The sequence below is a fragment of the Uloborus diversus genome, chromosome 2 (assembly GCF_026930045.1).
Source record: "Uloborus diversus isolate 005 chromosome 2, Udiv.v.3.1, whole genome shotgun sequence".
In the NCBI taxonomy this organism is placed as follows: domain Eukaryota; kingdom Metazoa; phylum Arthropoda; class Arachnida; order Araneae; family Uloboridae; genus Uloborus; species Uloborus diversus.
Genome location: NC_072732.1, coordinates 185,920,246 through 185,934,180, shown reverse-complemented (window position 1 = coordinate 185,934,180; position 13,935 = coordinate 185,920,246). Strand labels below are relative to the sequence as shown.

The window sequence follows — 13,935 nt, the reverse complement described above, 5'->3', positions numbered from 1 at the left end:
ATGTTAATACTGTAAAACAGAATAAATCATAGAAAACCCTGGAAGTGTTTCTATAGAATGCAGAAGAAGTTTTTATTTGAAAATTAATTGATCATCAACGGCAAAAAGAAAAAAAAAATAAATAAAATTAAAAAAAAATAAATAAATAAATAAATGTTAAAAAATAAAAGATAAACTTACAGTATCACAGCATTTTGGACCATTTCCAGAGTATGGAAGAGCCTAAAATAAAATAATAATAATATTAATAAAAACAGTTTAGCAATGTTTAACATATTAATAACACAGAACAAGAAATATATATACCTAATTCTTATTCTATACATTTAATATATCCAGGCCTGCATGAGAAGGTAAAGGGTAGCATTTGCAAAAATGAGTTTTGAGATATTTTAAGGAACATGTTTTGGATTCCATACTAATAGTAGGGAAATGTTGGTGTTTCTTTTGTGCTTTATTTCCAGCGGAAAGCAAATAAGCAAGCTTGTACAACAAAGTTAATGTACAATAGATGACAAATATGGCAAAAAAAAAAAAAAAAACCTGCAAAATTTTCAGTTATTATGCTATATCTACACGTCATACATGGGTGTTAATTATATTATACAGATTTATGTTTTAGTCTTAAAATCTAGTAAATAATTTTACATCATTACCTCTATTTTGTTTGACAAAGTACTATTAAAATCTTCTGTTTGACATAACATATCACGAACATTATTCAGAGCTTCTGCAATAGAAGAAGCCGAGTGAACAGCAGCATTGTGAGCATCTGCCGGAGCTTGCTTTCGCTTCGTAACTTTTCTACGAGTAGGATGAGCATCTATGATAGAATTTGCATTGAAACCAGCGTACCACGTAGAGTGGCCGTCTGATGACGTATTTGATGATTTCATGTCAATCACAGACAAAGCAGGCCTATATTCTCTTGGAGGCAAAGGAGGGTTCTTCTGGAAAGTAAAAAAAAAGTTAGTTTTATCGAAAAAATTAACCTTTAATTAATTTTTGTAAGCTTTCATCTCCAACTCCATTTCCTTTTACGTTCTCCTTTTCCATTTTGAAAAATGAATTGCAAATGAAAGCAGTGATGAAAACTTAGAAAGAGCTGAACATAAAGACCCCATATTTCGCTTACAATATAAGTCAGTAATATACATTTCAGAATTGTAACAATTAATCAAGTTCTAGATTGGAAAAAAGGAAATTCTGTTAAGTAAGTGCTATAGAAAGAAATAAAAGTTATGAATGATTTTAATGCTATAGCAAATAATACGGCATAAGTTATATAGATATAGAACTATCAATGAGCAGGCCTGTTATCAGATCTTTAGCTTTTATCATCATCATTATTTATTTTTAAAAATTACTCCAGCCATTTCTGGCATCCAATCTGTAACTGAGTTGAAACCGTCATTAAACGGATACAGTCGGACCCTTATTTAACAAATTCATCGGGACCTAAACTTTTATAGGTAAAATTGGGGCTATTCGTAATATCGGGGTGAGAAAAAAGAGGCACTTACCTTATCTAAAACCCTAATAAGCAACTGCACAAAAATATCCATGATTAGAAAGTGTATGCATTTTATTCAGCATTCTGACTTTTTTTCTCACTAGTTAATTTGAAAAATTAAAGTACTGAGTAGTAGATGTTTGACAATTTTCTTCATGCTCGACTCAAAATAGTTCTCTTTTGACTTTATGGAGATAAAAAAATACTGTGTCATTTACAGCCTGCTGCATAAGATATGTTTCTAGTTTCCAGGACATATAAAGCATTTGAAAAAATAAGTTTTAATGGGAGTTTCATTATCGCCTTCTGTATCAGAATGGCTATTCATTAATTGCTCCCTTGCCCATTAAAAATTGCCGATTCCAAGAAAAGTCTTCTGCTTTGGACAAAATGGATGAATCATTTGGAAAACAATTCAATATTTCCTAACTCAAATTAACAAAAAAAAAAAAAAAAAGAAAAGGGTTTTTTTGTGGCTGTTAAGATAATTTGTTAGTTCAATGTTTATTATTAGGTAAATAGGCGTTTTTGCCTTCATTTTAATAAAAGAAAAGAAAAATTCACTAAATCGCGAAATTCGTTAAATGGCAGTTCATTAAACCGGGGTCCAACTGTACACTTAGAAATTTAACCTTCGCTTTGTTTGTATGAAATAAAGAGCAATATGAAACAAAGAGCAATAGCATGAGAAAGAAAGAAAGAAAGAAAAAAAACCATAACTGACAAATACAATAAAAAATGGTTATGAAAAAAAGAAGTTTTTTTCTCTAAAAAATTATAAAAAAGGAATAGATGTTAAAGTTTAAAAATCATGCAAGCAATCATAAAAGGCACAACAAAAACAGCAGGCCCAACATTTAGGGGGTCAGGAGGGGGAAATTGCCAACCCCCACAACTAGAGCTGAGAAGTTAATGTATTTCTATATTTGTGGGCATGGTTATTGTTATTTATGATACAATATAAATTGAGTATGTACCCTTTGACCCCCCCCCCCCTAAAAAATTTAAAATGACTGGCCTGATTAACAATTGGCCTGGTTTTGGCCTGGTTTTTTATAGCAAAATTCATACACTCTGATCAACATAAATATAAACACAGGATATTGTTATATACCTTCAGATCATTTCATGAAATTATCATATCTAAGACTTAAAAATAAAAGTAATGAAAAGAAACATACTTCGGCAATATTTTTAGTGTGATGCTCTGCAACAGCTCGTATTCTATTGACCCAGAATTGCCTCTCTTTTGCATCATTAGCTATGAATTTTTAAGAATATTCACATATAAATAAAAACATAAGAAGCACTTTTTAAGAAGTTTTAGAAAATTTAAGATGAAATATTTAATGAATTACCTATTCATAGAAATTAGATTATGTGGTTATGTATACTAATAAAAGTTGATTATGCAATATACATTTCATTAATATATGCAATCCACAATTCACTGTATATAAAAGTGCAGCAGGGGGATTTTTATGATCCTTTCCTCTAAGAAATAATTCAGGTTGTGCTAATGGCTGCATATGCAATGAAACCTTTATATCTCTAATCACCTTTACTCAAAATCCTTTATATCTGGAAAAAAAAAATTCCTCTTCATTTTCCATAAAATTCTTGGTATTTCCTATAGTTATCTCAAAAATTATTTTTCAAACCCTTGATATGACGAAAATTTCACTCAGAAGCAAGTTTCAATTGCCGTTATTCCTTGCCAATTTTTGTAGTAGAACTAGTTCCACTGACATTTGCCTGTAGTTTTTTTTTATTCTGTTTCTTGGAAATTTTAAGAATAGGGATGGAGGCGAGATAATAAGGGAGTAAGAATATGAGAGGCGTGATGTAGTCTTTTTTATCTGAATGTTTTCCCCCAAGTTTAGGTTTTTTGCACTTTTCTTCGGAACACATTGCCCATTTTGAGAACAGGGGTCAATTTTTTGTCTGTTTTCAAGCAAAAAGCTTTTGAATGAGCTATTTGTTAAAGATAAAATTTTTAAGTTTGATGTTCAAAAAAGAAAGTCGAGATTGCTGATGATTTCAAAAAACTTTCCAGTACACTTTTCACAATAATACAAATCCATAAGTTATTGAGAAGAACTATGACGAAAGAAATTATTTAAAGATGAAAAATAGGAAATCTGATTAGTCAGAAGCAACTAACAATCCAATTTAACAATTTCTGATAACCAGCAAAAAAAATTGAATACTAGATCTAGTTACATCAAAACAAGGATGTAAATAAATTTTTAATCTATTAAATGTTGAATAACTTGTTAATGATAATGCAAAATAGTTGCATAGTATGTAGATAAATATACATAACATACAGTGGCTCCCAAAAGTGTTCGTACACCTTGAAATTTTTCAGTAAAACCAAAATAACGCAAAACTGAATTCGAATATGAAGTCCAATTTTTTTTCACACCAGTCCTATGCCATTCTGAATAAAACCCAGTAGTTTTTTTTCAAAATATTGCAGGATTTTATTTTTGAAATTTGTCAAAAAACGAAGAGACAGAGAAAAGATACGCCACAAAAGTCATCGTACACTGAAATATTTTCGAATAAATTCATAATTAAAATTATCATATGTAATTTTTTTATTATTTTTGCACTGTAATGATACTATAAAGTCATTTGCCTTTAATGTTTTTAGTATTTATACCTTAATATTCTGCTTATTATTTTAAAATGGCAGGTATGCGTAGAAAACAACAAACACAATTCGGAATTTGAATTTTTTCTCTCATGGTAGCCGTAAATTGGTTTGAAATGTCTCTAAATTGGTTAATTTATACCGTTCTATAGTGAAGTGCTTGATAAAATGCATTGAAGACAAGAATTGGATGGAAAACAAGGTAAGAAAAGGTCAACTGGCAAAGTTAACAAAGCGTCATCAGAAGTTTACAGTTAAAAAAACATGAAAAATACACATTTGAGAACTAAAAAAGTTTCTGCAGAATTGAATGAAACATTTTACGTTTAATTTTTACCTAAAATTGTTCGCCAAGGTTTCTGATTAGCTGGATTAAATGGGACCTCTTCCCGCAGAAATTTTCTTGTTTGTGCGAAAAACAGTAAGCTTACGCTTTCCGTTGTAAAATCAATAATAAATAAGCTCAAAACATTTTGGAACAACGTCTTACTTAGAGATGGAAATAAGTTCAACATTTTGAGTTAAATTGTTGTATAATTTTAAATGGAAGAAAGAAATGAGGAATTTAATCTTAAGAACTTAGTTGGATCAGTTAATCAGGACGGTGAAGGTGTTCTTGTGAGAGGGTGCATCTCAGCATCAGGACTTGGAAATTTGGAATTTTTTGGTGAAATAATGAATTATGCTGTTTAGTTAAGTATTTTAAAAAACAATTTCAAACTATTAGCCCGAAATTTGGTATTCGGAAACAACTTTGTTTTTTATCAAGATAACGATAAGACGCTTGGTGCCTCAAAATTTGTCCTTAAGCTTACACATATCTCCTCAATCGCCAGATTTAAACTGGCGGAACATATTTGGAGATATCTGGTGGCTAGATTATGAAAATACACCATTGAAACAAAAAGCGAACTCGAAACAGTAACACTCGTAGCGCGGCTGAACACTTACTCAGAAATTGCATAAAAAAAGAAAGAAAAAACAATGAAATCTATTCCCAGACGTTTAAAAGCTGTTGTTACTGCATGATATTCTACTAAATAATACAAGGGTGATTGTGAATTCATCAAAAAATACCTGAAAGTTTCAAAGCGAGAACGGGGGGGGGGGGGGGGGAGTAATATTTGGCCCCTATTACTTAAGTGCACCTTTGCTATAGTATTAAATAGTTCTGAGTCAAAATATTGTGTACATTTGATTAAATTTTTAATGGTTACAAAGTTACTTTTGAGGTGGTGTTATAAAAATTATCTTGACATTTGTCCATCTTAAGGCTCTTGCAGGTATATTTGATGAGTATTATATAATTTTAACAAAATTGCGGAGGTAGGGAGATAAAAGCATAACAAAAAAAAAAAAAAAATCCGGTATTTTCAGACATAAAAATACCGGAAATATGTCAGAAAATACCGGAAATTCAGTAAAATACCGGAACACAATCACCCCTGATAATAACTTAGTAAAAAGTTAGATTATTTACTAATTTTTTGACATTTTTTCAAAGTGTACGAAGACTTTTGTGCAATAAAATTTCCGACACTTTTTGGTTTTTGATTTTTAAAAAATTAAGTTTTAATGTTTTATTAAAAATTTTCATGTAGTTTTGTTAAAAATAGATCATAGATCTTATAATAAAATACCTATTTTGAAGTATTAATTCTAACCAATGGATAAGGGCCTATTTCATTGAAAGTCGTAGGTGTACAAACACTTTTGGGAGCCACTGTATGTGTATGTAACGAATGTTTAATAATATGTATGTGTAATAATATGTGATTAATAAACATATTATTTTAATATGTGCATGTAGTTGTGAGAGTTACTAATGTATTTTTTCCAAAACCTTGATAACTCAATATCTCGGACATATCACTTTACTAATTTATGGGGCCAAATGGCAGAAAAATTTGCCTGAAACTGACAATACATAAAATTATCTATATGACAAAAATAAATTTTAAGTACAAAACCAATTATTATTAACATGACATGCAAGGCAGACCTTCCAATTGAAGAAGAAAGTAACTGTCTACAGAAATGGAATTTATAAAAAAGGGGGCAAGAGCAAGTGCTCATGGGTGCCACTCTAAAAACTGGCCAGGACTGAAAAGCGTGTGGCTCCATTTCGCGACACCAAAATGTTAGCGCTTAGTTTGGTTGATGTTTTAGACATATAATGCTAATTTTTGATATAGTAAAACCAAATTGTAAGATTAAATAAAAATTAAAACCTAAATAAAAAAATAACATATCATTGTTCAAGATTTTTAGGAGGTAAAAGCAGAAAAAGAACTTAATAATAAAATACAATAAAAAACTTACTATTTGCTACTGCAGAAAAAAAGCTTCAGATTTTATAGTTCATGTTACATAAATAGTTCATATTTCATACAAAAAATAGTAATTAAAAAAATTCAGGTATGAGATTCTTGGCTATAAGATGCAGTGTGATAAAAACTTTAATAAAATTTTCCAGATTAAGAGAAGAATGGTTGAAATCAACAGATTGAGTGACTTATTTAATTATTTTTTGGGGGAAAAAAAACAGCTTATCTTTTTAACTTTAGCAGATGGGCCAGTTTTTTTTCCTCAGAAGAATAAGACCTTTTTTGAGAGTGAGAGATTCAAAAGTAAAGATTTGTTTCATCTATAAAAATCATTTTGAACATGGAAAAAAAAATCCGATGGCCGAAATTTTTGAAAAGACGGAATTCCGTCCCTTGGACGGAAGTGTGGCAACCATGCAAGTGCTCTTATCTTTTTTCAGGGGGGGGGGGGGAAGGGGGATTGAGGAATGCTGAGAACTCCAAAAGGGAATTTAAGAAAAAAAGTCCAAGACTAAATTTATCAGTTTCATTTCAAATCCGTCATTCAACCAAATATACAGTTTATTTATTGAAGTAAATAACTATTACCTTTTAACTTATATAATTCACCACACGCAGCACTAATAGCAAAAGATTGACCATCTTCATCACTTGGTGATATCACAGCTCCCTTTTAAAACATACACATTTATTCATATTAATAAAGCAGTAAAATTATAGTTGTTTGAAAGAAAAAAGATTTCATGCAAAAATTTCACAACAAAATGATTTCTTTGTAATTAAAGCAGTGGTTGTAGTCTAGGGGAAAGTAGCTTGACGGGCCGGTGTCTTTTTTAATTTTTCAACCGTGTTACCCTGTTTTTTAAATAATTTAACACAAGCACTCCCCTCCCATTTTATTATCTTATGCTTGTATCTAAACTTCCTCCTACCTTTTTAACCAGAACTACAAGACTGATTGAAAATTTTGCAATTTGTAAGATTATATCCAATAAAGTTTTCTAACAAATGCTGGATACTATGCTTGGAATTCAACAGTGCATTTGAATAGTTAGAACTATAAGTGAAAAATTGATGCAGTCAAGGATGGGTACTTGCAGCCTATACTTCAGTGTGGTGCAATATATCAGTTCAAATTTTACTGCTTGCCATTTGAATTTAAAACACAGAAATAAAAATGATAACAGTACTGCGTATTGTACACACATTTGTTACTGTAACAAATGAGTGGTCCTGTGGATTTGCACCGACCTGCAGAAAAATGTAACTGGACTTCAGAGTTTTTTGCTCGTGTAAGGTAAAAAAAAAAATTCTTTTCTCAAAAAAAGAAAATGCCATGATAATAAAAAACATATCTTATACGACATCTTTTGCTTGAAATTAGTGACTGATTTTTGAACTTTTCTATAACTTTTCAGCAATGTTTATTATTTTTGTATAATTATCACAATAATTTATTTTATTTTTAATACTTAAGTATTTTTTGTAACAGTTTTTTCACACCAAGTAAAGGTTTATTTATGTATTAATACACTCATTTATTATTATTATTACTAGCTGCGTGCCCGGCGTTGCACGGGCTACCTAAAAAATGTAAGAGCAGTCCAGTTGATGCTTTTGTAGTACACTGACACTAGTTTCTAACGCGTTAAGGAATAAATAAATGCGCGTAAAGCAAGGTTTGCAAAACACCAGTAAAACATATTTTTGCCAAAACACCTCATCAACGTTAATAATCGTTATCAATGATACAAGTTATGAGTACATTTTCAGTCAGCACAAAAGGGGAAAATATATGCATTATCAACTATAATCTTTACTCACGTTAAACTGAATTACATCTGATAGACTATATCGGAAATATTTATGCACAATAACAATCCGCTTTTTACATAAAATAGTCTACTACCCGGCGTTGCCCGGGAGTTTATTAATGCAACATACCACTCAGATAAATATTTGGATGGATTCTATCCACATGGTCGTACAAGAATTACATCAATCCGTTTTCCAGGTACAAACCCTCAAAGAACTCAAATAACTTGTAAATCACTCATTTACTTTACGACGTGCACGGTGCACCTCGAAAATAATAGCTATGTCTAGTGACGCGTGTTCAACAATCAGGCTTGAACAAAAAAAAAAAAATCAGTAAAATTTTGCGACAGATTGCGGGAAAATAACCAAAAAGTAAACATTTTAAAAACCCCGATTGCAAGGAAAGCCCCAAAACAAAAACCAAAATTTTTTTGTTTATATTCGAGAAACAAAATGGCAACAAATCTTTCATTTAACGATTTTCTTCACGCTACAACTACAAGTTTTAATAAAAGCATTGTTACGGAAAGTTGAGATGAAGCACTGAATAATAATTTGAATGGAGGAAAGCCTTCGAAAAATAGGGATTTGATTTTGAAATCTAACAGTCATAATTAACAGTTTTTAATTGATATCTCCGCTAATTATTATCGGAGGATTATGATAAATAGCCAAACATGAAGACGGGAAGATGACGAATCCATCGATACCTGGTTCGATGGTCAGTTCACTGTCGTTCGGGAAAAGAAGCTTGGACATAGATAGATAGATAGATAGATACTCAGATTTTATATGTATAAGATACTTGGTAAAAAAAAGAAAAAAAAACCTTAGTCGTTTGCTAAATGTTTTCACAATTATTTAACGGCTTTTGAGTGTAAAGTTTTTTTGTCTTTTTTTTTGGAAAAAAGAAAAATAGGGGCAAGAAACCTCTATGATGCGTGAAATTTTTTCATGTTTTTAACATTCCGCAATGCAAGGAGTTAATAATAACAAACAGTTTAAAATAAGGTTTAATTATTTGTTTGGAGAAAAAATAGAAAATTAATGTCCTAAGAATGCATTTATTTAGGCCTTTTCAGGACATTACTTTTCAAATATTACCATAGGAGGCTCCTTGAAATACCACCCTTTCCCTAACATTATTACTAAAGATAGTCTGAAATTGCGGCTGAAAGATTTTAATTTTGAAAATTTTTGAAGAAAGATCTCTATTTGTCCGTACCGCTTAGCATCTCCAAAGATAACCTAAAATTGCGTTTTTTAAATTTTGAAAACCATTTAGGGGAGGGTTCCCAAACTCTTCCTATCAAAGAAACCATTAAATTGACTTCAATTTTATAAAAAAGAGGAGGCAATCTCCTCTTCCTCCCCTTTCCTCTATTATTACCAAACATGTCCTGAGTTGTGTTTAAGTGTTGAAATATTTCGGGAGAGATCCCTCGAGCTTACTCAATTCTCTTAACGTCACCAAAGATATTCTAACAATGTGCATTTAGAACTTAAGTCTCAGTAAGTGTTCCAGAGGAGCCCGATTCCCTACCATCGTCAAAGATAGCAGACAATTAACATCCATTTTGTAAAAGTTTCAGAGGGAACCCACAAATCTTCCCTATTCTCTATCGATACTGAAAATTACAATATTTTACTTCAACTTTGAAAACTTCTTCCAGGCAGCTCTCTTATTCATACATGCATCTCCTCCTTCTCCTAATAAGACAAAAGATTAACTAAAATAGTTCTTTTGCAACCTCTAATTCAAAAAATTTCAAGGGAACTTATAACAATGCCCCCTACCTCCGTCTTTCTGCTGATGTAACCAGAAGAGATATTTTTAAATTGATGTTTTAAGACTTGTAAATTTTAGAATCAATTTTGCTACAAAATAATAAGTTGCACGTAAATAATTTCTCAACATTAAACTTATCTTACTTTTTATGAATTCTCCCTTTTCTATGTCAAAAAATGAATAAATATATTTAGATAGAAAAAAAGCAATAAAAAGGAGAATGAAAAGAAAAGTAACAACTTACAGCCAGAAAAATCGCTCCTCTTGGCCTTTTTTTCTTAACTTCATCCAGCTGGAAAAAAATAAAGCTACATGTACAATGTTTTTAAGGATATACATGATTTTTTTTGATAACATCACCAATATTGTTTTATGATTTCTTGAAATTGATTTTTAAAAACATTAACTAATACAGTAAACTCCCAATTATCGGCAGTCAGATTATCCGTGGATCTTTTCACTTAAAAAAACAAAAAAACTGCCATTAAATGTTTTTTTAAAACTTATGATTGTGTTACAGTTCACTTTCACCTTTTACATATATTTTTTACATTTAGTGTTAGTAGATGCAATGCAATTTTAGCTATCAACAAATAAAAGTACCACACCTAAGACTCTGTTTTGCTTGGAAAGAATAATAAAAATTTTATAAATGTGAAAATTAAAACCGAAGACACAACCAAGTTCCACTTATAACGCATGCAAAAATGTATAATCAGCCCCCTATGGGCTTCTGCTCAGTTGTGCAACAGTCAATAAGAGGCCTACTGTGTCCATAAAATGTGTAACAGGCTCTTAATACTTGATGCAAGCAATGCAGCTCGATAATAAATATGTTTCACACATGGTGGAGGAATGCTAGGTAAAGCTCCTTCAATCAGTATTTGTCCTACATGAAAGAAATACAAGAAAAAACTTTCAGCAAGTTTCGTTAACTAGGGTTTCAAATCCCATGCCGAACTCAATCTCGCAGGTTTTCGGTATTGTAAAGAGTCAATCCCCCTGGGTTCCGGATTGACTTAATTCTTTTAAAATTAAATTTTAATATTAAATAGAAAAAGTTGTACTCTTTAGGAAAGACTGCTTTTGTTACTTGAACTAGCAGTTTCCTCGAATTCCTTATACCAATTATAGAATACTACAAAGTCACATCCCAATTGGCAACTATCATTTGGTACTCAAAAGTGTGCCCTAAAACAATCTAATGCATATTAACAAAGCATCGCTCGTATGACATGGGAAAGGATTTTTAAACAAAAAATAATGCACTTGATGAAAATACGAGCTGTGGCTCCACTGCAGTTGGTTTTACCGAGATTAAATAATTGTAGACATTTAGCACAAGATCCCGACAAACTTCATCACCTTCAGAAATAGATCTTCCCTTCCTTGAGGGGGTCATTAGGGTGGTTCAAAAATACATGTTAAAAAAGTTTCTCCTAGATAACGGGACACCCCTCCATATTTTTAGACTTGTGGGTAATAATATACTGGAAGAATTTTAGCTTCCTATTTAAACAGAAAGAACGTGCTCAACCCCTGCTCCCAAACTTGGTAATTATGGGGAGGGGGGTTAAAAAAATCCATTGAATTGAAAAAACAACGACATGACAAACAATGACATATACACTAGTATTATGCATATACATTGCAATAAATTAATTATTTACAAAAAAACAGCTGGAGAAATTAAATGTTTCTAAATTTGTAGCATTTTCTATGCTACGGTTAATGTTAAATTAAGGGGTCATTGAACACCCTCTTAAAATTTGAGTAAGAAGCTGAAACTTTTACAGCATAATACTATTAGTAAGTGTAAAAAAATAGGGGCTATCCTGGACTCTAGCTGAAAAAAAGTTTTTTTGAACCACCCTAGGGGTCATGCTTGGTTTTCGCTTAAGAACTGCAAATTTTGGTCAAAAACAATGTTTATTTTATTTGTGTATTGCTCTATCTAATTTAACTTGCATTGAGAACATCCTTGTTGCTTCATTAACATTGGGCATTGTATCAGTGCAGTTGATTCATTACAGCAGAAGGTGAACGCTAATTGGTTGCACCAAGTTGAAGTAAACGTTTTGGGATAACTACTCTAATTTCAGACATATAACCAAAACAGGATCAAAAATACTGACATTGCATGGCTGTGTGAACTAACACAATACTGTTAGTATACTTACTGCAACTGATAGCTCTCCCATGTATTTTTGTATCTATTTAGCAGATTGTTTTAATTGGATATATTAAATTAACTGGAACATGTTGAATTTAACTTACAATGCCCTTCTTTTTTTCTACGTACAGTATTTTGCTCTCTCTAAAAATACTGAATTTAGTAAAAATACTGAAAAATCACATGTCTGTAATTTAACATCTCAGTTAAAAGAAACACTCAAAAACTTGTGCAGCTTAATGTATGGCACTGTTATGCAAGTCATCCTGTATTTCATCCAAGTTTATGTCACCTCTTTCAGAGTCGTGCTGCTTAGTTAATTCACTCAACATAATTTTTTTTCAAGGTACCACCCACATTTATAATATTAGATTCACAGTTACAAAGACATTGGCAGGTACTTTCTACATGTTAGAGAGTATTAATAATGTCAGGTTTTTCATTACATTCTTGTTCTGAGAAAAATATTGAGAACTTTTAGTAAGTAAATGTTTTGAGTGTAGTCCTTAAGTTTACTGAAGCGTTCCAACATTGCATTCAGGCTACTCAGCAGGTTTTGCAATATGTTCTACACTTTCTCAATTTTTTTTCTAATGAGCAATTTTCTGGGCTTCAAATTTTAGTGATGGTTTTCAAAAATGTTTATAATTTCTAGGCAGGCTAAATGTATGAAAATTAAAACCATGACTGAGAATACCAATTCATTCAAAAATGTTCTCTATTTTTATTGTGTTTTTAAACGGAAAATCCATTGTTCATCATATAGGAGTTTTTCTTGCTTTTCTTGCAGATATAAGAGGCAGGTAATTCAAACTTCAGATGGTACTTGTGAAAATGTTTGTTTTATGAGGGACAAAACTTCGAAAATATTTGCATGGAAAATCTTTACGGGATTGGAAATCTTGCGGGATTTCACTTTTTTAAAACCCGTTAAATATCAAACAAGATCTGGAGGGGATTGAAATTGGAAACCCTATTAATTACAGTTATAATCCTCAGCTAGCAAACAGCAGATTGTCACTGGTTGCAGCAGTGATTAAGAGAGGATACACCAGAGTGTTACAAATTACAAGGTCAGGTTAACTTTTGAGGTTAGGCTTCTTGAATATTACTCTTAATTTAAAAAAGAAGTTAACATCAATTGAAAAAACAAACAAATAAACAAATTGAATTGATAAATAAAAAAACAAACAAAAATATCATACCATGTAGTATTCTAAAATACCAGTTTCTGGAATAAGTATAAACCAACGATACTGCCAACCCTTCACCACATTTGTATACTTATAAAGTTGACCTTCCAAAGGCCGGCTGAAAAATAATCAACTAACATTAAATTAATAAACCATAGCTTGAAAAATAAACAAATATAGAAATAAAGTTAATCTCCAAATACTTATCAAAAATTAAAAGAAATGATGCAATGAGTTGATTTTACAAAATATTTTACTTATCACTGAAAACAATGATAAAACACACAACATTGGAAAAGTGAAGAAAATTTAAATGCTTACCTCATTTTATTTCGTTCCTCAGCATCTAACTCCTGAAAAAAGTAGAAAATATATTTTAAATTTCATAACAATTGGTATGTTTGAATAGATCAACCGGTAAACCCGAGCAATGGATTTCCTGACATCAGGGGTTCACACAGTG

General features: G+C 31.2%; 1 protein-coding gene across 1 annotated transcript in view; it reads right to left on the bottom strand.

Annotated features, from left to right (window-relative positions):
- The window catches only part of LOC129216708 (oxysterol-binding protein-related protein 11-like), a 55,456-nt gene that overhangs the window by 34,620 nt on the left and 6,901 nt on the right, over positions 1 to 13,935 (bottom strand). Inside the window, exons 2-8 of the mRNA XM_054850924.1 lie at positions 13,794 to 13,825; positions 13,485 to 13,590; positions 10,351 to 10,398; positions 7,088 to 7,169; positions 2,695 to 2,774; positions 657 to 950; positions 181 to 222 (exon numbers count right to left, since the gene is read on the bottom strand). Coding sequence (XP_054706899.1) covers positions 181 to 222; positions 657 to 950; positions 2,695 to 2,774; positions 7,088 to 7,169; positions 10,351 to 10,398; positions 13,485 to 13,590; positions 13,794 to 13,825 — 684 coding nt within the window. The remainder of the gene's footprint in view (positions 1 to 180; positions 223 to 656; positions 951 to 2,694; positions 2,775 to 7,087; positions 7,170 to 10,350; positions 10,399 to 13,484; positions 13,591 to 13,793; positions 13,826 to 13,935) is intronic.